At 54.6% G+C, this 23,177-nt stretch overlaps 4 protein-coding genes across 4 annotated transcripts; 2 read left to right on the plus strand and 2 right to left on the minus strand.

Annotated features, from left to right (window-relative positions):
* The first annotated feature begins 3,187 nt into the window (after nt 1–3,187).
* LOC34622871 lies at nt 3,188–8,509 on the plus strand. The gene is made up of 10 exons (XM_026335813.1): nt 3,188–3,440; nt 3,632–4,196; nt 4,535–5,049; nt 5,263–5,310; nt 5,507–5,749; nt 5,890–6,191; nt 6,564–6,710; nt 6,868–7,023; nt 7,428–7,592; nt 8,312–8,509. Exons 1-10 carry the CDS (start codon nt 3,188–3,190, stop codon nt 8,507–8,509), a joined length of 2,592 nt encoding a protein of 863 aa, XP_026191598.1.
* Nucleotides 8,510–8,838: 329 nt separating this feature from the next.
* LOC34622872 lies at nt 8,839–14,546 on the minus strand (the record flags this gene model as incomplete). Its single annotated transcript, XM_026335814.1, is given in 7 exon segments — nt 8,839–9,035; nt 9,251–9,727; nt 10,100–10,355; nt 11,556–11,640; nt 11,850–12,044; nt 12,153–12,485; nt 14,515–14,546. Coding segments are annotated over 7 exon segments (1,575 nt in total), but the record flags the coding sequence as incomplete, so codon positions are not given.
* A 100-nt stretch (nt 14,547–14,646) lies between these two features.
* Nucleotides 14,647–16,306, minus strand: LOC34622873 (60S acidic ribosomal protein P0). Its single transcript, XM_026335809.1, has 2 exons — nt 15,721–16,306; nt 14,647–15,008 (listed from the first exon to the last, which is right to left on the minus strand). The coding sequence occupies exons 1-2, from the start codon at nt 16,304–16,306 to the stop codon at nt 14,647–14,649; spliced, it is 948 nt and encodes a 315-aa protein (XP_026191594.1).
* Nucleotides 16,307–17,837: 1,531 nt separating this feature from the next.
* LOC34621641 (pre-mRNA-splicing factor prp46) lies at nt 17,838–22,575 on the plus strand. Its single transcript, XM_026335815.1, has 7 exons — nt 17,838–18,729; nt 19,048–19,185; nt 19,576–19,640; nt 20,672–20,800; nt 21,368–21,489; nt 21,642–21,801; nt 22,486–22,575. Exons 1-7 carry the CDS (start codon nt 17,838–17,840, stop codon nt 22,573–22,575), a joined length of 1,596 nt encoding a protein of 531 aa, XP_026191600.1.
* The last annotated feature ends 602 nt before the right edge of the window (nt 22,576–23,177 follow it).

Raw genomic sequence — 23,177 nt, forward strand, 5'->3', positions numbered from 1 at the left:
TGTGGAATCTTCCGTGCTATTACTGAGCTCACTTCCGCATACGTGAGTTGCGCATCAGCACATGCGGCACAGCGGGACTGTCGCCGCGAGATGGTTACGACGAGGAAAGCAGCGTTTTCAAACTGCACGAACAGCAATTTTCAGTGCTTGGGAAAGTCGGGAAGTCGGCAGGAGCCAGCGCTTGCTCGGAGGGTGCCGTGCGGCGGCAGTCTGCAACCGTCTTGTCTTCCACCCTCTCCTTCGGCCTGTAGGTGAGCCGCGCGTGTCTGCGACACCCTGTGACGGCATTATGGCCCCTCACGAAGCAGCCAAAGTGCATTTCTCGTCCTCAACAGCGCCATGCAGAGCTGCAGGCGGAGTTCCTTCCAGCTTGATGAGGAGGCTGGGAAGCCTCCGATGCCCTCTGCCCATAGGACTGCTGGGCGCTGCGTTCGAGGACCTCGTGCTGTGGCTGGAAACAGCACACATTCGCCACCTTTCCAGACTGCAAAGAGAAGAAAAGCTCGGCAAGAAGGGTGATGGGTGGTGGGCACGCTTCATTCAGGTGCGCATCGATTCAAGTGTTGCATGAGCTGTATTGCATGAGCTGTATTGCATGAGCTGTATTGCATGAGCTGTATTGCATGCGCCGTGTATGTCCGCGGCTTTCACTGGCCTGGCCTGACCAATCGCATGCAGCTGTGGCATTTTGTGTTTTGGATGACGCATGCAGCTCTCTCGGTGAGGGGAGGGGAAGGGCGGACGGCTCTCACTGGGGTTGGCGTGCGTAAAAATGCCTCTTCTAGCATGCGCATCGACCTACATGCGTGTTTATCGTGTTGCAGACATACACCCGTGCGTGCGTGTGCGTGTGTGTGTGTCTATGCGCCTGTGCGCAAGTCTTTTGCCATGCCTCCCCGTCTTTCGACTGCTGCTGTGTTGCAGTACTGCAAAGACGCGCGGCTGAAGGTTGAAGCCTCGCATTCAGAAGACACGGCGACATCTCGTTTAGCCCTTCTAAGAGGCATGACTAACCTAGCAATCAAATATCAATACGAAGACGCTCTCATGGGTATGGGCAGTGCCGGCAGCCATCGTCTCTATTTTTGTATCGTTTGCCTGAGCAACAACAGCGGGGGATGCTATTGCCGCTGTTCGTGAGTACTGCAGTACATTCCAATTTCCCCCAATGTATGTATATATGTACATGTAGATAGATGCATGATGCATTCTAGCAATCGGCGTATGACAGCGGATGGCTTGCGGAGCGCACGTGCTGGGGTGGTACACGTGTGGTGTTGAGATTTAGGGTTGGTACCGTGCGATGTGCTGCTTTTTTGCAGAAAATCGTCTTGAGGGAACTTCCGACGCAGGTGCGTCCATGAGCAGAGGGCAACCCATGCCTACTCAGCATCAGCAGCAGACGGAAGATGCGGATGCAGCTGCGATCGTGAAGCTGCTGCATGCGCCTCTAAACGAGGCGCTTGCAGCTCTCCACTTGCCGCCCCTCCTCGCCTGCGAGTCTTCCGTTGGGGAGACACTGGCGGCTCTTCAGGTGAGGCTGCTGCCGTCGCTTCGAGCATCTCTTTGCTGCCTGTGCTCTTGGTGCTGTCGCGCTGTGCCCTCATGGCGAAAACAGCAACAGGAGAAGGTTGTTACTGCGAAGGTGTTGTACTACGGAACGCTGTGTCTCTTTGCCGTAGGCTATTGCCGCTCGAACAGGAGCCGACACGGCAGTAGCTGGTGAAGACGACTGCCTTACAGAGGAGGAAGCTCGCGAATTGCTGCAGCAGCTGCCAGTATTGCTGGGGGCCCCCCAGGGGGGGCCCCCCGGCGGCAAATCGCCGTGGAGGGATTTTGAGCGTCGATTTGCGTCGGCCTTGCGGGTGCTACACGTCATGGAGTTACAGCGCACACAAGACACCATTAATGAGGCGCTAGAACGCATGCAGCTGCTCACGGCAGACCCTCGAACGGACCATAGGCTCGCCAGAGTTGGCTTTTAGTGCAGACTTCTGCAGTGTTACGCAGTGTCAGTACTGCGGCGAGTGGCGGCAGGGAGCGGTGGCTACTGCTCTGTGCTGGCGTGCATGTGCTGCTGCTGGTGCAGCAAAGGGGGGTCTCTCGGGGTAGATACGCCACTGCTGTGAACTGCGCCGGGGTAGTTTCGGATTGCACAGCGCCTTTGCCCTTCCCGAGAAGCCGCTGTCAAAGCGGGCATGCGATCCCTTGTCTCCCACGTCAGCGCTGTGAGCTTAGCTGCTAGAGACAGAGAGCTTCTTTCTCGCTGCCCTAGTGCAGTTCTTTCGCGTGGCTCGCCCTCTGCGAATTTTCGTTCCAGCAGCAAGTTTGAGTCCTCTAGGATGAACTCTTGAGTAACAGGGGAAGGGGGGAGGGGGGTGGGGTTGGGAGTGTAGGCGGGGAAGGCGTGCATGCGAGCGCCAGTCTGGCAGCCAGCAGATGCGCGCTAGAAACTAGGGTCGTGCTGTGAGAGTGGCAGCCCTCTACGGTGTCTTTTTGAGGCGGGGTAGTGTATGTACACTGTTGGAAGGAGGGCGCAAGGTTTCCAGTGCGAGAGCACCAGGCACGCACGCTTGCACGCACTCCACATGTCTGGCGGGGTGAAGGGCCGTCGTGTATGCGTATTTTTCTCGTTTCACACGTAGCCTGCGATTCGCGCGAGACGCTCTCACGCAGGGGGCTTGCGGAGAGCGAGAAAGCGTTCGTTACCAACTCCTTCGAGCCATATTCCTATCGCGACTTGAGACTCTAGAGGCACCCGCGAAATTATTCGCACAGGCAGCCAATACACCTCACTACGGGGGTCGTTCATTGGGCTGTCGCTTCTGTAACCGCCTCCGACGGCCCCTCCTGCCTGGACCCCTACCCTGACGAAACACTCCGAAGAGTGGCTCGCTAAGCCCAAAATCACGTGCAATCGAGGATTTAAACGCGCTTAAAAGAGACAAACACCCTCAGAATGCAGGGGGAAAAACCTCGAATTCGGCTTCGTCGCCGCCCGCAACAAGGGGGGGCCCTGTTGCCCGTGTGTGTCTTGCAGAGCGAGGCCCCCTTCCCACAGCGCCTCTGCGTTAGCGCTGCTGCGCGATTCGTTCTTCTGCTGTATTTTTCAGTTTATTTGTTTTTTGGGGTTATTTGGGTTTGTTGGATGTGCCACCTCAGACTCGGGAGTCGGAAAAAGCCCGCAATGGCAGACCTCGCTGCAGCCTCCGCCGCTGTCGGCGATGCAGCTGCATCTTGGCGAGCCTTCCTGCCGTCCAGAGAGGCAGTCGTGGAAGCTCTGCGGCAGTATCCCCCTCTGGACGCCAGACACCTCCCTTATGGCACGTCAGGTAGGAAAGAGGTCGTCGAGGATCCGCGTAGACAGCCATGCAGTAGACGCACGCAGTCGAGGCACCCCCTAGCGGCGAGAAACCCCGCTCACAAGAGCGTCTTCCAAGGCTCTATAGAAGTAGAAATTTAGTCTGCCTCCAGCTGCGAAAAGCGGACTGCATGCGCCGAGCAGCGTCTTCCGCTTGCATGACCGCAGGAAGTTTCCTCCAGACAAGCCGCTCAAGGCAGCGTCTGCAGCAGCAGCAGCGGGCATCAACATACGCAAACATACATATGTGTGTAGATATATGTGCATAAGAGAATATAACGACTGTATCTATCTGCACCGAAAGGGCTGTCTCGGAGAGGGCCCTTCGCAAACTCCTTCTTTCGAAGCGCTCGTCTTGTGCGCCTGCAGTGCACTTGGTTGCAGGATACGCCTCGCTTACGGCCTTTCCTTCTCTCAGCACCCTCTATTTCATGCTCTTTCCTTCTCTCTCGTCTTTTGATTGTGCCCCCTCCTTGGATGCATGCATCAGTGCCGTCCCATGCCCACATCCATGCTGGTGCAGGCGCAACACAGACGGCCTCTTCTTCTGCCGCCCCCTGTGCTGCACTGAAGGAGGAGACGTGTATCTGTCTGCCTCCGTCTGCATGCGTAGTCGATGCATGTGGGTGCCTCTTCTTTCTCACGGAGAGACTCCCGCCTCGGCTCCTAGAGGCAGCGCTCGCGAAACTGCAACACACAGCCGCCCTGTCCATACACCGCACGCCCCTGCTCATTGTGATGTCTCTTTCTGCATCCATTGCACGAAGCGACCTCCCTCTGCAGTCCTAGAGCGTTTTTTGTCTTTTGAGCGCTTCCCTGCACTTGTCTGCGTCCAGTAGCCTGCGCGCCTTGGCAGACATACTAACACCAAGGCTGCCTGTCTCGTGCTTTCTGCTCAGGCTTCCGTTCTTCCGCCGAGCGGCTTCCCGCTGCTGCACATCGCTGTGGGCTCTTTGCGGGCCTCTTTTCTCTTGCGCTTTCTCTCGCTCGCGGAGAGGCTTCTCCTCGGAGGCACTCTCCTCCCTCCGCCGGGTGCGTCGTTGGCGTCGTCGTGACAGCTAGCCACAACCCAGCTAGCGACAACGGTCTGAAGGTGACAGGACCTTCTGGAGCGCTGCTCTCGCCTTTCCTGGAGAGCCTCCTCGAGCGGCTGGTGAACGCGCACCTCGTGAGGTGCGCTCTTGAGGAGGCAAGCCAAGGAGGGAGGCGCTCAGCAGGAGAGCTTTCTGCCGATGCGGCGATCGAAGCGCATGCGGACTGCTTCTTCGCCGTTGCAGAGCAGCTCTTCGAGCACGCCAGCTGCCTCGCTGCAGACGAGGAGGCAACACTGCCTCAGGGCATGCAAGGAGAGGCATTTCCCACTTCTCCTCCTGCTGCTGCTGCGTCAGAATTTTCCGAAGAAGAGCAGGCTCAAGCTAGGTCGCGTCTGCACTCCATGGGGGCTTGCGTGCTGCAGGCGAGAGACTCTCGCGCGTCGTCTCTCGCTCTCGAAGAGGCGCTCACTGCAGGCGTGTCTCTTGTTGGCGTGCAGTCTGTGAGGCTGGGAGTGGCAGCCACTGGCCAGCTGCAGTTTCTTGTGCTGCTCTGCAACGAGGCTCTCTCGGGAGTTTCCCCCCCACGTCTACCGGAGAAACAGCATCAAGCGCTTCGCGCTGCGCTGTATGCCCTCCGATCGTGCCAGGAGAACCGCAACCAGCAGCGGCTGCAGCACCTTGGAAAACTGCTGCTAGACATGTATTTCCGCTACTTTGAGCAACACATGAGCGCTCTTGTCGACTTTCTACGCAGGGGCAACTTCCTGCAAGGTGAGACGCCGCCGCAGCTGCGAGTGCCCTGGGGTGTATATACATATATATATGTATATATGTATATGTATATATGTATATGCATATACATCCCAGAACCAGCCTTATTAGCAGGTGCAGAAAGGAAATATACGCAAGGATATCGTATCCAAATATGGCCTCCGCTCCCTCCCTCCCGGAGAACTGACTGAGAGCCTTTCGTCGTCTTTCTCTGCTGCCCTCTAGCAGACGTTCTTCCCCCCCCTCCCCTTCTACGCTGTCGCTCTGCTGGCTTCCAAGACAGCCTGCCCTTCACGCAGCAGCTTGCGAACCGCGAACGCTGCTCCGCGTTGCGATGCAGGCAGCGTGGCATCGTCTCCGGTGTATGTGGACTGCGGAAACGGAGCTGGCTCCCCTGCCTGCGGCGAGCTGCAGAAGCTCCTGCGGCTGCTTGGAGAGAAGCCTCTCTTCGCGCGCAACACAGGGCTCAACACGACAAGCAGCTCCGACACAACGAGCAGTGACTGCAGCGGCAGCCACCTGATCAACGAGAACTGCGGCGCAGAATTCGTCCAGAAAGGCGTGCGACTGCCTCAACGCTTCGGTAAGGGCTTCTGGTGTAAACTTCGGTATCGCCGTCGCTGCTGCTGCAGCCTCTATTTCTGCCCGCTGCTGCATGCTTTCTGCATCCACCTGCCAGCGTGTGGCGCTTCTGCCGCCGTCTCTTGTGGGCTGCTTGCACAGGCTTCCCGAAGGATGCCTCAGAGGGTGCTCCCTGCTGCGCCTTCGATGGGGATGCCGATCGCATTGTGTACTTTGCGTGGCAGCGACAGCAGACTCCTTCCGATGAATGCTCTTCTTCGGGGTTTTCTTCGTTAGAGGACTCTCCCGCTGTGGCGGCAGCAAACGACGAGGAAACGATGAGGGTGCAGCTGTTCGATGGGGACCGTATTGCCTGCCTCTTCGTGCTGCTGATTGCAAGTCTGCTGAAAGCTGCTGAGGAAAACAGAGTAGGAAACAGCCTGCACAAAACGACGGCGGCTCGGGTGATAGGCGCGAGGGGCGACAGCGCGGCATACTCTGTTAAGCCTTTTCGATGTTGCGACACTAAAATAGCGCATCTTGAAAGTGGAGTAGGGTAGCCTGTGTTGCTGTCTCGTTCTGCTCTCTCTCTCTCTCTATGTCTATATATATATATATCTTTTCTCTTTCTTTGCTCTCTCCTGTGTTCTCACTCTTTCTCGTTCTCCTTGCGAGTCGGCCTTAGGGAAATGGAGTAAACCGCGCACGCCCTCTCCGCTGTTATCGGGTGGATGCGAAAATATGCTTTCTTGTTGCATGCGTGTACAGCGTGTTCTGCGAGCTGCATCCGTGTCTCTGACGCGTCAAGAAAGACTGCGTGGCTTCTGCGTGTTCAGAGGGAGCAAGCAAACGATGCCCCAGCAGCTGCTCTAGAGCCTCTGCGGGTAGGCGTAGTGCAGACGGCGTATGCGAACGGTGGAAGCACCAGATTCTTGGAGAATCTCAGCAAAACTGTGCAGCAGTGGGAGTACTTGAAGATCCAGGTGCGCGTTTTTTATGGGCCTGTGTAGTACCCACCCACACCACGAGCTCACTGCAACTGTGTAGATGCCTTTCTGGAGAGAGTCTGGGAGTTTTGTCTTTCGGCATGATTTTCTTTGAAGAGACACCAGGACGCGCAGAGCGTGTGTTTCTCATCAGATAGAATTGCGCTGCGTCAAGACTGGCGTCAAGAATCTGCACCGGGAAGCCTCGCAGTTTCCACTGTCGGTGTACTTTGAGGCAAACGGCCATGGGACTGTGCTGAGTCATCCAGCAGAACTTGCGGCGTGGGGTGTAAAAGTCGGAATCTATCAGGTATAGATATGTATATATATGTTGACACATCCTTGTCGCGTTTCTTACTGGAAATAAGCAAAAAACCTTGTCTCCAAATAGAAAGAGGAGCTTCGTGACTGCCCACGCGAAAGCACCCCACGGTGTGTGTGATTTTATTTTTGAGCGCGCGAGCCTCCTGCTCAAGCTACCCACGCAGCAACACCACTGTCCATACGCCTCGACGGCAGAGCTGCGTATTTTTTTCTGCATGCATGCATGCGCATGACGCGGCCTTAAAAAAAGACGCCTTGCCTCCTGCTGCCGTCTCTCAGCACGTTTTCCAACGAGCAACCCTCCTTCTCTCTGCACACGAGTACCACGCGACCCAAGACGCCGGTGTACATACAGCCCCTTCGCTGCGTGCATGCATGCATCTCTGACAGACCGAGGCCTTCCAGTTTCTACAGCACTTTGTAGCCTTATTCAATCCAGCAACGGGAGACGCCTTGGCAGACTTGCTCGGTGTGGAGATCGCTCGAACAAGGCTCTCTCTCTCGCTCTCCCAATGGCATTTGTTGTACGACGAGTTCCCCTCAATTACCGCTAAGGTATCCCAGCACACGACGTTTCCTTTTTTGCGATCTTCTCGCAACTTCTGTAGTGTCTCTCAGTCCTCCGTCTCTCAACCTCCTCGGCACATACACTAAGCTTCGGACTGCTTTTCTCCTGCCCGCCTTCGCCCCCTTCCCAAGCGATGCCTTGCGCTGTCGCCTCGTACTACCCTGCGCATCCTTCTTAATTGTTTCGTGCCACAGCCATATGTGTATATATATTCTTTAGTAGAATGCCAAAATATCAGTACATGCCTGTATATATATATATGAATGTGAACATATATATATATACATATCTGGACTTGGAGTATAGTGACGCGTTTATGGATATGCTTGTTCCTGTATTACTTTATTCTGCATTTATGCAGGTGGTGCTGCCACGGAGCTTTCTTTCTACGCTCAAGCCCCACGAAGGACACGAGATGTGGCTTCTGGAACCAGAGGCTCTCCAGGTGCGTTGTTGTTTTGTTCGTGTTGCTGGTGCGGAGGCTACGGTACTGCTGCTTTCTTTTGCTGCCAAGCCGCTGCTGAACCCCGACAGCAGCCTCCCCCCGAGGAAAGAGGAAGAATTCATGTCCTAATTGCCAGCCAAAAAGCGGCAAAAGACGCCGTTGCGCTACTTCAAGGAGTTAGCCCGTTCTGCGGAGCAGCTGGCCGCTGCTGCTGCGCTTTGCATGCGGCCTTGTTGCGGGCAGTTTCTTGTGTCTGTACAGGCAGCGCTGTGGGATCTTGCCAACTCTACAGGGCCCTTCTGCAGGGTGTTTGTGAGGCCGTCCGGTACAGAAGACGTTGCGAGGATCTACGCCGAGGCTCCCCACAGGAGAGAGGCGCAAAAGCTCGCCGATGCTGCCGCGCAAATCGTCCTACAGTTTGCGCAGTCAGAGGTAGCAGACAGGGGAGTGCAAGTCTAGGCACGTCAAAGAAGCCTCATGCATGCAGTTAGCCTGGATCGGTGCAAAGCAGCGAGAGTCCCGAGAGCTTCCAGAGGGGCCTCGCTGCCGGAGATACGCAAACGAGCAAACACGCATGCATGCATAGATGTAGGCATACGCACACGCATATAAATACACGCGCCAACATGCAAACACACAAGAGTAAGAGAGGGAGGACGGACTCTCGCATGCGGGGAACGGGAGAAGACGGAACTGGGGGTTATACGGGTGGGCTGGTGGCGGTCTTAGAGGGGGCTGTAGCGTCGAAGCCTTTCTTATAGGGCCTCTAAATCTTCTGCTTTGCCTAATTATGTGTTTGGGGGGTTTTGTAAAAGTTCCTTCTGCGGCACCGCGCCACTAAAGCGCAGCTGGGCTTCGTCTACTATCGCCACAGCCACTACTCTGGCGATGGTCACTCCTCTTGCGCAGCTGTTCGTACGAGCAGAGCCTCTAGCTCGAGTACTTTGGCTAGCTGCATAGCTACCGTCTCCCCAAGGACGCCTTCCTTCCTACACTTTAGGCGTCCACATAACAATGCTCAGAAGCAGTGGGAAAGCCAGGGGGGAACGCAATCTGCGCACTGCATAGCGGTCCCCCCATGCGCCATGGGTCTAGGCAGCACATGCAGAGGTGGAGGCGCAGCGGCTGCACTAACAGCCGCTGCTGCATAAGCAGCAGCGGCAGGATGCCCTCCTACGCTTCGTTATGGAAACTTCCTACTTGCATCTCTGCGAACCCCCTTACCCCCTTTATTAGTGCCCAACCGCAGGTGACCCCGAGAAAACGTGAGGCCTGAGGCACTCCACACGCCCTCCTTAAGAAGGGGTGGCTGCGCTGCCTCTGGTGGTGTCTCTGCTGCTAGTGGTGCTGCGCATGACTCGATTGGCGTTTTTCGTGGCGTATCGTCGGGAGACGCGGCTTGGGGTGAGGAGGACACCGCCGCTGCACGCTGAGGAGGCACTTTTCGCGACGTCGCAGCAGGTGTAGCACCAGCTGCCGATACACCTGCGAGGTGTCTCGGCACCCCGGGAACGTTGAAATACCGCTCCCAGCAGTCGTCGCCGCTGGAATTCGGGGTGCAGTGCGCCGCTAAATTCATGTTTTCCTCGTCTTCAGCAATCAGTGCCATCAGCGAGGTACGACTGCTTCTGCCGCTGCAGCCAGAGAGTGCCATGAACTCCCCCTCAGATCGGCGTGCTGCAGGCGCAACGCCGAGCCGCAAAAAAACATGCAAGTACGCGACATGCAAGCTAAAACTGGATTTTTTTGCCACCTCTCCCCCAAATTACCCTATGGATAAAACACGCCGTATAATTCAGCAGTTCCACTTCGTGACTGCCATAAAAAACGCCCCCATGCCACCGCAGCACACCCTCCACGAGCCATCAATCCGCAGCACACCCTCCACGAGCCATCAATCCGCAGCACACCCTCCCCCTTTCTCGAGAAGCCCTGTAGAGTGTATGTACGCACAGCAGCGGAGGAACACACACACAGATATATATATATATATGGGAAGACGGAGAGAAGCGGTTGCACGCACAGGGAACAACGTACACTTCAATTCACAGGGAGCAAAGAGGGTCTTATCCGAGAGAGAAGCGGCGACATAGGCTGCTGTCGCAGCTACCGCCACAGGCTGTGCAGCGGCGGCAGGCTCAGCAGCAGCAGCGGCAGTTGCTAGGCTCTCTGCCTCCAGGTGCTGCTGCTGTTGCTCCTCTAGCAAGACGGCTTTCGCGGCAGCGGGCAGCAAAGGGTCAACTGTGGCTCCCACCCAAAGCGCTCTGAGGTCTTGCAAGGATAAGAGCGAGCTGCTGGGCAGCTCCTGCATGCAACCGGCAGCCATGACAGCGCAGCACACAATTGTGCAGCGCCAAAAACACCACGGACGAGAGGCACAGGCCATGAAAAAGGTTCAATTGATCTTTCTTCCCCTTCGTGCAAATCGCGCCTCTTCGATGTGCCCATACACCGGATGCTGAGTATCTGTCATTGTCTTCTGCTTGTCTCTACCGCTCTCTTCGTGTCTGGCTCGTTCTGCGTATGTCTATATATATATACATATATATATATATACATATATATATATACATATATATAGATATATACATATATATAGATATATGTATCCATCCATATGCGTGCCTCTTTCTGTGTCTCTGTCGCTGTGAGTGTGTATGGCCGTCCCTCTTTCTCCCTCTTTCTCTCTGTCTCTCTCTTTCTCTCTCTACATATGCATATATATATATATGTCTCTATCTCTGTGTCTGTCTGTTTCTTGCTAAAATGGCTTCCTCGAACAAGAGCTAAAGAGTCATGGACTCACACGAGCGCAGCAAGGGGAGTGAGGAGCTCTCTGTCGCAGCGGGCAGAGAGCTCCTCAGGCAGTGTCTTCCCGCGCTCGCGCCACTTACTTGCTGCAGCAGCAACTGATTGCTGCGAAGAATGTGCCTCTGCCGCCGGTTCCTACAAAGGGCAGCGGCTAGCCACGCTGTTCTCAGCAGCTTCCTTAGATTCAGCTCCCACGGCCAGACAGAAAGACGGTGGAGCTCGCTTAGAGACACCAACAGACGCTGCAAAAGTATTCCAAGCGCATCGCTCTCGCATCCCCAGCTTAGCAATCCCCCCACTCTTCGCCGCTTGCAGCCTCGTGCCAGTGGCAGCAGAAAAACTCCGCTCAAAAGCGGCAAGAAGCCACGCAAGAGAACAGGAGGCAAGCATTCGGGGGCACTTGAAAAGCTCGCAAAATACGACGCCTTCCTGCAGAGCAGGGCAGGGGACGGTGCGAAGAGTCTTACCTGATTGAATCGGATGAGTGTAGGATGAACACCTAGAGCCTTCATCTGCCAGAGCGCTTCCCACGCCTAAGAGGGCAAAGGCACAGCGTCTCGCATTGAAAGTCTCGAAGCAGTATTCGAAGCGCATCCCGCATCGACAGAAAAACAAAAGAATACATTCTGAGCGCCTCTAGCAGAGGGGTCCCTGTACCTCCAGGAGCCGTAGCAGATTGCGAATCGATCCTCACCTTTTCTATATGCGGCTCTCGCCGAATCAATGGACCATACAGCTGCAGCGTCAAAGAGACTTCATCTGGCGGGAGACGACGCGAGCTGCGTAAAGCACCGCGCAGGCATCCGTATGAAGTGGCTTTTCTGCGCGGGTGCTTTCTTGGAGGCTTGGGGGAGGAAGGGGGAAAGAGACTTGGATTTGCTGTAAGGAAGAAGCGAAAAGAGGCTGCCAGACGTGGTGCTGCTCAGTCTCTATCAAAAAACAGATACGGCAAAAAATAACGGCAGCAAACGCTGTGAAGCAGGCGCACAGGTAGTCTTCTACTAGCTCCTCGAAGTGCTTTGGCTTATGAGCTCTGAGGCTTCTCCACATTTGTTTCACAAGTCTTCCCTTCAGCTGCTGCACGTCGGCGTCATGCTGCAGCAGCGGCTGCTGCTGCGCCTGCTGCTGCAATGCAGCATCTTTCGGAGCACGCTGCAATGCAGCATCTGCCTGCTGCTGGTGGCTACGGCAAGACAGTGAGCGCTGCGCTGGACTCTGCCCTTTTTTCGCACGAGAGTTGGCGGCTCCAGCCACGGCAGCAGGCTGCTGCTGCTGATGCTGCTGCTGCTGCTGCCGTTTTACTGCAAGGAGGGCTTGCTGTTGCTGCTGCTGCTGCAGCACAAGGGCTGCCTTCAGCTGCTCCCATGGTCGAGCGCTTGCATAGCTGCGCGGGATTCCTGCTGCGGCAGGAGGCGCAGCACGATCCGCAGCAGCGTTTTCTGGTGTCTGGATACCCACGGCATCGACAGCGGCTGCTCGCTCTGTTGCGCCACGGCGATCGCTGTTGCTGCGGCTGTCTTTCGCCAGTTGCTGCAGCAGCTTCTGATACGGAGATCTGTGGGGAGAGGACACGCCAACGGAAGAACGGATATCCGACGCCTTCAAGTGCTGCTGCACTTTGCTGCTGCCGCCTTTGCCACAGCTGAGCCCGCGGATCTGTGCGCTGGTAGCACAAACTGCATGTGGAGCACTTTCCTTTGCAGCTGCTGCTCCCGAAGGCAGCACCCACGGGCTCACCAGACGTCGCATCATTCGCATTCTGCTCGAAATCCTGCAGCAGCTGCTGCAGCAGCTATTGCAGCAGCTGCTGCAGCAGCTGTAGGCAACCCGTAGAGGGGGGTAGCCGCTGCTGCTGGCTGCTGTCGTGGGAGCCCCTGATTTACGGTCTCTTTAAGAAACACAAATGAATCATAAATGCACAAATAAATCGTGGAGGAGCATCAACTAGCCAGTATCCCCTACTGAGGGGAAGTCGAAGAGGAACCCGCCCTAGGGAGGGGGGCCCCCACCCAAGGGGCCCCCCAGCCCATGTCGGATTCCCCTGAGAAAAATACCTCCACCAGAACCCCTCTACTTGTGAATTTCTCCCCTATCCACATATCTATATTTATATATATATCTATGTCTTTCAAAGAGGCCCCCTACCGGCGAGATCTCCCCTAACTTAGAGGCCCCTCGGTGAAACACCACTTGACTGAGCGCAGAAACCCCCAATAAACCCCTCATTGTGGCTCCCTCAACCTGTTACTTCTAGTGTATCCCTAGCGTGAGTGTGTGCCTCGCTGGAAGGACGGGAAAGGCACGATTTCCCGCAGCACAGCACCTCCCGAAGGCTTTGCGCCTGCCACTGGCGACTTTTCCCCTCGAAGTGCCTTTTATGAACCGAAAGCGGGTGAATCGGGGGGGAAAGCCTCTCAAGGAGGCATCCCATCAATAGTCAGTCAAATTTTCTACGGAGGCTGAACACGCATTGAGACCTTCTTCGATCAGTAATCTCACGTTTGGGCGCATGCTACACCCAATCTGCGCACTAGGAACCCATCGTTTCAAAGAAAGAAACCGGGGCCTTCTCTGGTGTTCATACATACCTACACGCAGCGAGCAGTAAAGCATACCCACGGCTTTCTTCTGCAGGGAGATTGAGCCTCAGAAAACTAAAAGAGACACTCAACACAGGGGGGTTTATGGGGTCTGTGTTAAGGCGCACTCCGCTTGGCCCCCCTGAGGCACCTCCCGTCCACACTCGTTAGGTTCCATCAAGAAGCAGTGGGGATTCCAGTGTTTGGTGCGCACGTTTTTGCACATCTTGCTGCACATTACAACTCGCCCAAAAAGACAAGAGTCTACGCTGCCTGCACCTGGCGAAGAGGGCATAAGTGTAGCTACCCATGAATGCGCCGCGCGGCTTCAAGAGTCACCAAAAACGTCCACAACGCTCTGCCCTCTCCGTTCCCCCGCATGCCCGTATCACGTTACGTGAGGACTGCATCAAGGGCAGGAAGAAGAGATCTGCTTCGTATTAAGGCTCTAGAAGGACTCCTCTCTCGAGCATGTAACCCTAACAAAAGCCTAGATGGCTAAAAGGGTGCCCCTCCTTGCCCACCTTCCTTCCTCCAACCTTTACCGCACGCGCACAAAACTCCCACTGTGCACCCTATAGCGAAAGCTGTAGAACGTGTCCGCTCCCCTCGACTGACTCCAACGCACTGCCCCCCCACCGTAAACACCTTCTCGATGCGCTTTTAGCCAACCTAAGCAACTGAAAAGCTCCTCTTCGCTATACGCCCCATACATATACATATATATCTATCTATCTACACCCGGCTAACGGCCAGCTAGCTGTCAACGCGACTCCCAAGGCCAGCGCCACGACTTCAGAGGAACGGAAGAAGGGACTGCCTTGCCGCAGAGCGACATCCCCGCCACGGGAAGCCTTCCTTCCCAACCCTGTCTCTGTCATCTCAGCACCTCCCACAAACGACGCCCGCGCATGCGTGGGGTGTACACGCAGCACTCGGGCTGCGTCGTGGATACATGTGCGTACATGATATATGCATATAAAATATATGCATTCATACGTACAGGCGGCACATAGAGAGGTGAGGTCATGTGGCACAGACCTTTTTTTTGGGAGGCCTTGGACTAGAACTAACCTACTGCTGTCGCTGCTATTTTAGAAACTTCGTCACAACAACAACACTGCAGCAGCAGCAGGCGAGCTCTCCTCTAGCGCACGTGCCTGCAGCAATTGGGCAGACACGTGCCGAGAGGTCTCTCTCTTTTGTTTAGTCAAACAGGGAGAATCCCATGTCTGCGTCTTCTTCCTCTTCCTCCTCTTCTTCTTTGGCGGCGGGAGCGGCAGCGGCGCCTTCGGTGGCAGTGCCAGCGGCAGGGGTGGCTGCAGCGGCGAACGCTTCGGGGTTGTCGATCATTTGCTTGATCTGCTGCATCTCGGGGAACACGAAGTCAGTATCCAGGCAGAGCGCAGCGCAGTATTTGAACCCTTCGATGATGGAGTGTGGCGCCGAGGCGGCCGTCGGCAAGGCCAGCTCGCGTGAGAACGCAGCCAGCGACGACACACCAGAACGGAAAGCGGTGAGAATTGTTTCATCCGTAATGTCGAGAACGGAGGCAGAGTATACGGATCCTGCGCAGCGCACCAGCAGCACACAGACGTCCACACGCCAGGAGGCATGAAAAGGGAGCGCTGGAGAAGCAGGCTTTTAAAAGGTATATGATGAATGAAGATCGTCAACATATTTTTTGGCATAAAGATAATCGCGAAAAAAAACGGAGGAAGCATTTCTTAACGCTTGGCACGAAATATTTGGCAGTAAAAAGGGGGCCCACGAAAAAGTGGGCTGGGCGGAAAAAGTTACAAGACAAGAGACAGTCAGATGCCAGCGATTCAGAAGAATGGAAAAGACGTCCAGTGAGCTCTTGAAAGAAAGGAGCAAAGGGGTCACGTAGAGGGGGAAAACCCGTGCGGCAAAAGAGAGGAGAGAGACACAAAAAAGGGGTATACACAAGGCGGGATGCGTGGCTGCATGTGGGCGAGCATGCAGAAGCGTGCAGCAGCAGCAGATCAGCCGCATGAAATTTGACAACAGCACAAGAAACGCTTAAGGTAATCAGCACAGCTGCTTTTGCCCCGTGCCCTCTCGCCCTCCTGTGTGAGCGTTGGCTTTTTGCCGGCTCCCTTCTGTACAGACACCCCGTGTATAGGGCCTCATTGCAAGAAGGCACTCTCTCTTTCTCTCTCTCTCTCTCTCTCTCTCTCTCTCTCTCTCTCTCTCTCTCTCTCTCTCTCTTATATATATATACATATATATATGTATATATATATATATTTTGCGCACCATTGTCATAGATGTGCTCCACTTTGAGACCATATTCGAAGGGCTTGATGTTGAGCTTGTGAAGCAGTGTAGCGGCACTGGCGGACACCTTGTCGCCTTGCTTGATCAGATGCACTTGATTCTGAATTTCGATTTGGCCCTTTACGATTTTGGTGCTGATGCCAAGAGCTTGGAAGAAAGAAGTGCTTCCAGGATCCATACCAGTAGGCCCTGCAGGGATGAAGACGTCTACGGGAGCGAAGACGCCTTGTCTGGCGGGAGCAGGCACCTTGTGCTCGCCGATGATGTCTCTAACCTCTGCTGGTTCTACGCCGCAGAAGACGAAGCCGATGTTCAGCTTGATCAGCGGCAGCAAGGCAGCCAGCTGAGGCATCTCGCCGAGCTTGGTCCTTAGCGCCGTTCGAATCATCGTGTTCTTTCCCATGAGCACTTGCGCCTTCCCCCTCAGCGCAACACGTATCCCCGCCATCTGCTTCGATCCCACGTGATCAGCAGAAACGATCAACAGGCGCGGATACTCCGAAAGCAGCTTAAACAGCCGCGAGAAGTACCCCCTGCGGTTTGCGGCACGCTCAGCTTTCCCCATCGTGCTTACACAAAAAGAGACGAACCGACACACAACCCAAGCGAAAAGGAGATCCTCGAGAAACGCAAAGTACAGACGTAATAGGATTCACGGGCCCTATGTACAGCCAACCACTGCTATAGACCAAAATGCAAGAGAGGGAGACTTGTGGAGACTGACAGAGCGACGAGGCCTGCCAATCAATTTAACCTGCAAACAACACACAAAAACATTCACAGAACACACGAACGACATTTATCACATACACACATAGAACATGTATATATTTATACCCATAAACATGTAGACAAGCACCAAGGGAAACTCCCTTTTTGGAAGCGATGGAACCGTGCATTTGGAATGAAAAAACGCTTATGCCCCTGCCTGCTCCCACCAAAGCGCACATGCACAGAGCGAAACCGACAAAACAAGACAGGCTAAAGTACACACGCCCCCACTTTACGCCGTCGCGTAAGGAAGGTTTCAGTATTTAGAGAGAAAGAAAGAGAGAGAAAGAACGCTCCCTCTCTTTGTCTGTCTGTCCGGTAGTACTCTCGCAACATCAGAAGGGGCAGGCAGCCGCATGTGGCGGGGAATACAATCGACCCCAAAGAGAGCATACGCAGACACACACAACCCACAAGATCGTCAAAAGAACAAAGATGCAACAGCCGTAAAATTGAGGCGCTGGCACCAGCCTCCTGCCCTCCTCGTGCTGCTACCACAGACGCGACAGTGAGGGGAAGGAAAAGAGGACCCAGTCAGCTCCTCTAGTCACCGCAGCCGCTGCTGCCAAGTCGTGATCTGGCACCACATATGACGTGATTTCCTATTTAAATCCAGCGAGGCAGCTGCAAGAGGAGGATGACTGTCTACTGGTCAGGGAACGAAAAAACTGTGACGCGTGAGAAGTAGAAACAAGAGCCGGAACGACAGCCCAGAGGCTTCGCAGCGGCAGCAGCTGCTCGACTCACCACAAGTCCAAGGATATCTCCGGTAATTACACCAGAAAAAAGGCAAAAGGCTTTTATGGAGTGGCGAGAGAGGAGCAGCAAGGAGCTCCTCGGCAGCAACGCTGCCGCACGGCCTCCCCACAGAGGGGCAGCCGCTGCAGCAGCCGCAGCAGCAGCAGCAGCAGCCGCAGCCGCTGCTGCTGCTCCCGTTCGGCGTTGCGTGGTAGCCTGTGGAGCTGCATGCATGCGCCTGGAGAACTGTTTCTAAGCGGCTCGAATGCATGTTCGCTCCGACTGACGGCATTGCTCATCTCTAGCGCAGGAAGAGCTGCAAGCTTTGCCTCTATTGAAAGGCAGCAGCAGCAGCAGCTCTCCCGCCACAGACTGGACGGAGGCAACGCCTCTCTTCCGTTTGTGCTGCTGCGTATTTTTAGCCGCGTTGTTTTGCCCTCCTGCTGCTGCGTGTGAGGCAAAAGGCGGGGAAGCGGAGGAGGAGGAGAGGCTACAGCCACCTCTGCGGCAGCAAGCACAGCTGCACTGCTGCAGCTCTACTTGATTTGTGCATTGTCGCTCGAAGGTAAAGGCGCACTCCCATCATCATGGGGCCCTCCCCTGCGACAACCGCGCCGTCCGCCTCGGGGATGCCGAGCAGCAGCAGCAGCAGCAGCAGTCGTGGCAGCAGCAACAGCAGTAGCAGCAGCAGTAAGCCGCGCGCAAAGCGTTCCTGGGATCCACTGGATTACGAAGGCCCCATCAGATCTTTGCCGCAGCTTTGTCAGGTGTCGGTACGCCGCACGAGGGAGTTATTTGCCGCAAACGAGGGTTTGAGAGCTCCCCCGTTTGCTGCCGCCGTAGAGTTGGCGCTTCGGCTCAAGATTGGCGACGAATACACGTTTACAAACAAGCGTATTGCAGCGGCAGCGGCACAGCCTGTTCCCGAGAAGGCTTCTGGGACTGAGTGCCAGCCAATGCTGCAGCAGGGAGAGAAGAGACAAGCGATTGAAGACAGCTCTGAAGCATCAGCATCATCAGCAACAGCAGCAGCAACAACAGCGGCGGCGGGGGGGGAGGGGCCTCCTCCTCCTGGTGCGCAGCTGCCACTCGGCGCTTCCTTGTCGGAAATGATTCACGCACTTTCACCGTTAGCGGGGAGCACAGCCGTGCCGCTAGGGGCAGCTGCGGGAGGGGTGTCGGAAGGCGGATCGAGCAAAGCCGCTGCCACTGGAGGAGGAGGAGGAGCTGCAGCGGCAGTCGTTCCTTTAGGTCTGTCTAGCGGAGAGCTCGTCGGATTGCGGCTTCGCCAGGTGTTAGAACCGCTGAAGCCGCAGTGGCACGCTCCGTGGAAGCTGCAAAGAGTCATTAGCGGACACCTGGGGTGGGTAAACTGCGTGTCAGTCGATCCGACAAACAACTTCTTCGCTACGGGCAGCAACGATCGCCTCCTAAAGATATGGGATCTAGCGACGGGACAGCTCAAGCTGTCGCTCACGGGTATGACTAGCGAGTGCTCATAGCTGCACGGAGGCGCAGGCAACGGCCTTTAGACGCTCCTCCGGCTGCCCCCTTACATCATGCTCGCTCTCTCTCTATTCTCTAGATTTACATTTGTAGAGCCACTGGCCTTCTCTTGAGGGGTGGCAGCCTCCCGCTGGAGTGCTGCATTCGTATGGTGCGTGTGTGCATGTGTGGTGGTGGTGTTACGTGCAACGGCGTGCGCGGTTGTGCATGTGTGTCTTTGGATGTTTTGTGCGTGTAAATGAGTGTGCATGTATCAACAGTATACTTTCGCATGCGAATGGTATTTTGCAGGTCACGTCTCCTCCTTGCGAGATATCCAAATATCGGACCGCCACCCCTACCTGTTCAGCTGTGGAGAGGATGGTCGAGTCAAATGCTGGGACCTGGAGCAGAACCGCGTTGTCAGAGATTATCATGGGCATCTTTCTGGTAGGCAGACGCGCTCTTGCAGATGCCCCTGCTGCATGAACGTGCGCAGCGGATCTTGGTCGTGCTTTCTTCCGACAAGGTGTAGTGACACCCGAGGCCGCTACGCACCACGGGCATCGGCTGCCGCCTCCCCTGCCGTGCTTTCGCGTTTCGCGAGTCATTTATTCATCTCGATTTATATATTTTTAATCCCCATGTGCACATATACACATATTATGCGCTGTGGCATATAGAGTAGAAGAGAGGCCCTTGCAACTTGAGGTGTAGTAGGATGGACGTGCAGGGTGTTGCCATTTGAAATTCCCGTAGATATCTCGTTTCTGCAACGCTTTGCTCGAAGGAAGGCCTTCCATGCCGCTCTGGAGCTTTATATGCCTTCATTTTTTGCAGGCGTCTACACGTTGGCACTGCACCCCTCCTTGGATATCCTGTGTTCTGGAGGCCGTGATGCGGTGGTTCGCGTGTGGGATATGAGGACAAAACAGAGCATCTACACGCTTGCTGGACATACCGGAACGATTATGAAGGTGCAGATGCAGACGCTCATGCCGCACATCGTCTCTGGATCTCAAGATAAAATGGTGAGCGATTTTTCTGCTCGCAACTTGGGGCCTAATAAAACTCGCCTTCGAATGGCGGCGTAGAAAATGCACGGCGGCTGGCGTCCCTAGTGGTGTATAGAGGTACATTCATACGCACATAAGTACATGCGTACATGAATACATGCGTACATAAATACATGCGTACATAAATACATGTGTACATAAATACATGTGTACATATATACATACGTACATAAATACATGTGTACATAAATACATGTGTGCATATATACATACGTACATATGTACATACGTACATAAATACATGCGTACATCAATACATACGTACATAAGTACATGCGTACATATATACATACGTACATATATACGTACATACAGATTTACATACAGTCGTACATACGCACGCGTGTTCGCTCATAAAATACCATCATTTTACATGCATCCAACACACGGCCACCCATCCATATACGCACATACTCCATTTTACGTTCCTGCATACACCGCACTTCCCCGTACACCCATTGATTTATTAAAACAGACGATTATGTGCACACATGCACTTATACATGCATTAATACGCACTATCCCATACATGCATGAAATTCATTTATGCAGACGCCTGTATACAAACATGAATGCCTACCTAGCTACATGCATTCCTACCCCCCTTCCCATACACACATCCATGCACACTTGCATGCAAGTGTGCATGGATGTGTGTATGGGGCAAGCATCGATGGATGTATATCCATGGGGGCTGCGGAAACCGCTTTTTTTTCTCATGATGAAGCTTGCTTGCTGGTTGTACACAGGAAGCGTCGAGCGACAGTCCAGACATACGGACAGGCGCATGTGCACCTACCCTGTGTCTATACTCTAAGGGCTTTTCCCGTGCCTTGTGCTGCCTTTTTTTCTTGATTCAGGTCCGATTGTGGGACCTCTCTGCCGGCAAGTGCCAAGCAACGCTCACGAATCACAAGAAGAGCGTTCGATCATTAGCCATCCACCCGACGGAGTACTCGTTCGTAACTTGCGGGGCTGATAGGGTGAAGGTGCGTTGAAAGGGGATAAAAAGGGTGAGGGGGTCGAGGTGTTTTGAACACCCTGCGGTGGTCTTCTTTCGAGCGAAAAGCTTCCCGTTGGTGGCTTTTGTCTCTTCTCCTCATGGCGTGTGTTGTCGCCCCTGCTTGTCCTACGAGGGCAGCAGCGGCTCTCTCTCTGTCTCTCTCTGTCTCTCTCTGTCTCTCTCTGTCTCTTTCTCTTTCTCTTTCTCTCTCTCTGTCTCTCTCTCTCTCTCTCTGTCTCTCTCTGTCTCTCTCTGTCTCTCTCTCTCTGCCGCTGGTGACTTTACACTTCTTGTAGCCTTCTTTCTGGGGTTTATCGGAGGAGGTAGAGGGGCGTTTTAGGAGGCCTTTTAGCCTTCGGATACTTGGACGAGCGCTGCTGCGCATGCGCAGACATAGCCATGTCTAGGGGGGTTAGTGCAGATCACACGGCAGGAGGCCCCCTCAGCTGCGCTTGACGCAGCACGATCCCTACTCCAGGGATATTTACTCCTTTCACCATGCCGCCTGTTGAATGGTTCGTAATGTGAAGTGGGGTGGGGTGGGGTGTCGCAGGTGTGGAGGAGCCCCTTGGGGGTATTCGAGAGAAACGTGGAGGGCCTTAACGCGATCCCCAATTGTTGCGCCATCCGGAGCGAAGGCGACAAATCCTCTCTTGTAGTTGGCAGTAACAATGGGTAAGCGGAAAAGTTCTTTGGAATGCGCCTTTTAGCAGCCGCAGGTGTTACGGGAACGTGTGCCTGCATGTCTGCGGCTAATGAGCGTTTGTTGGCACTGCGGCTTTTCTCCGTTTTCTGTGGGGCCTGGTGCCCACTTTTTCCGCGCGCAGACAGCTGCACTTCTGGGATTGGAAGTCAGGCTACAAATATCAAACACTCCAGTCTCGGGTGCAACCGGGGTCGCTGGAAAGCGAGAATGGCATCTTCTGCTGCACCTTCGATCGGTCCGAAACGCGGCTTATCACGGGCGAATGCGACAAGACCATCAAGGTAAGGTATTGCATACCTGGCGATCTCCTCAGCTGGACACGAATTATACAGAGAGGGCTTGAAGAGGCACAGTCACACCGGGCCGGCAGATGGATGCATGCAAAGGCAGAAAGAGACGCTAGAGGAGCTTCCGAGTACCACTAACTGTTTAGGGGGCACAAAATGCGGGGAAACGACGACTCAACTACAAAACTTTTCCATTGGGACTCCTTGACAGGGCCCTAGATGAACCGCCACGAGAAACAGACATCTAGTGCAACGCCTCTTTTATTGGCTGCTAACGCATGCATCTTATACGCGTGTATGCATGCATGTGCATACATATATATATGGCAGTTCCACGTATGTATTTGTATGTGCACGTCTATTACATGAACTGCATATTCCACTCGATATTACAGCTCCAGGTTGGTGCATCTCGTGCAAGAAAATCTCAGCATCGACGTCTACGTATCTACGTACATGTATACACATATATATATACATATATATATATATACATATTTGTACACATGCAGGACAACATAAGCACTTGCATTTAGTGGTCTATCGTGTGCGATGTTTTGCTGCGAGGCAGACGCGGTGTCGTCTGTGCGTGATACCGAGGCCAGCTTGCCCTAGGGTATGTGTGAATACACATATTATAGGTATATATGGTGTTGCGTGTGCTGCGTGTTTCTCTAGATTTGGAAGATGGATGAAGACGCAACCGAAGAGACACACCCCATTAGCTGGAGACATGGGAGGGATGCCCGCAAGGCTCTTGCCTTTTGATCGTTTGTGCGCCTCTTCCCTAGACCCCGTAACTTGTGCGGAGAACGTAGGCAGCGATATTGTGTTGTGGACGTGCTGCCTGTGTCGCTCTCCCCAAGCATAGTCGCTTCTCAGTCCATGTAGCGAGGTCTAAGGCTGCCTGCCATCCCCCCTAGACGCACGAACTACGCAAAAGTTGCATCGAACTCAGGCTCGCATCTTCACCGCTCTGGAGGCGCCAGCGTGATAAATAGCTCCGGGAGGAGGTGCCGCTTTTTTGGCAGCTCAGCATTCTCGATAGAATGCGAGCAGAAGACTCAAAGCGTCCTACACTCTGCGACCGGCTCTTTCACGTCTGGTGTAGTGTCTGTTTGTCGTGGAGTCGGGGGGTTGTGGTGAGGGCGCACTGCAGGAAAAAGCAAGGCTTCTTCCACCCTCCCTCCCTCTCCCTCTCCCCTCCCAACGGTGCGAGACACAGTCAGCTGCTCGCACTGGTGAAAAACCACGGCTTAGACAGTCGCCACCGATGCGAAAGGCGTCAGGGGCCTCTAGCGGAAAGTTTGACCCCACGGACTAGGTGGAAGCGTCTGAATTTTACTTTTTGTACTGACGCATGCAAGGAC

Source organism: Cyclospora cayetanensis, unplaced genomic scaffold, assembly GCF_002999335.1.
Source record: "Cyclospora cayetanensis isolate NF1_C8 unplaced genomic scaffold, CcayRef3 CcayRef3_contig_81, whole genome shotgun sequence".
Taxonomy (NCBI): Eukaryota; Apicomplexa; class Conoidasida; order Eucoccidiorida; family Eimeriidae; genus Cyclospora; species Cyclospora cayetanensis.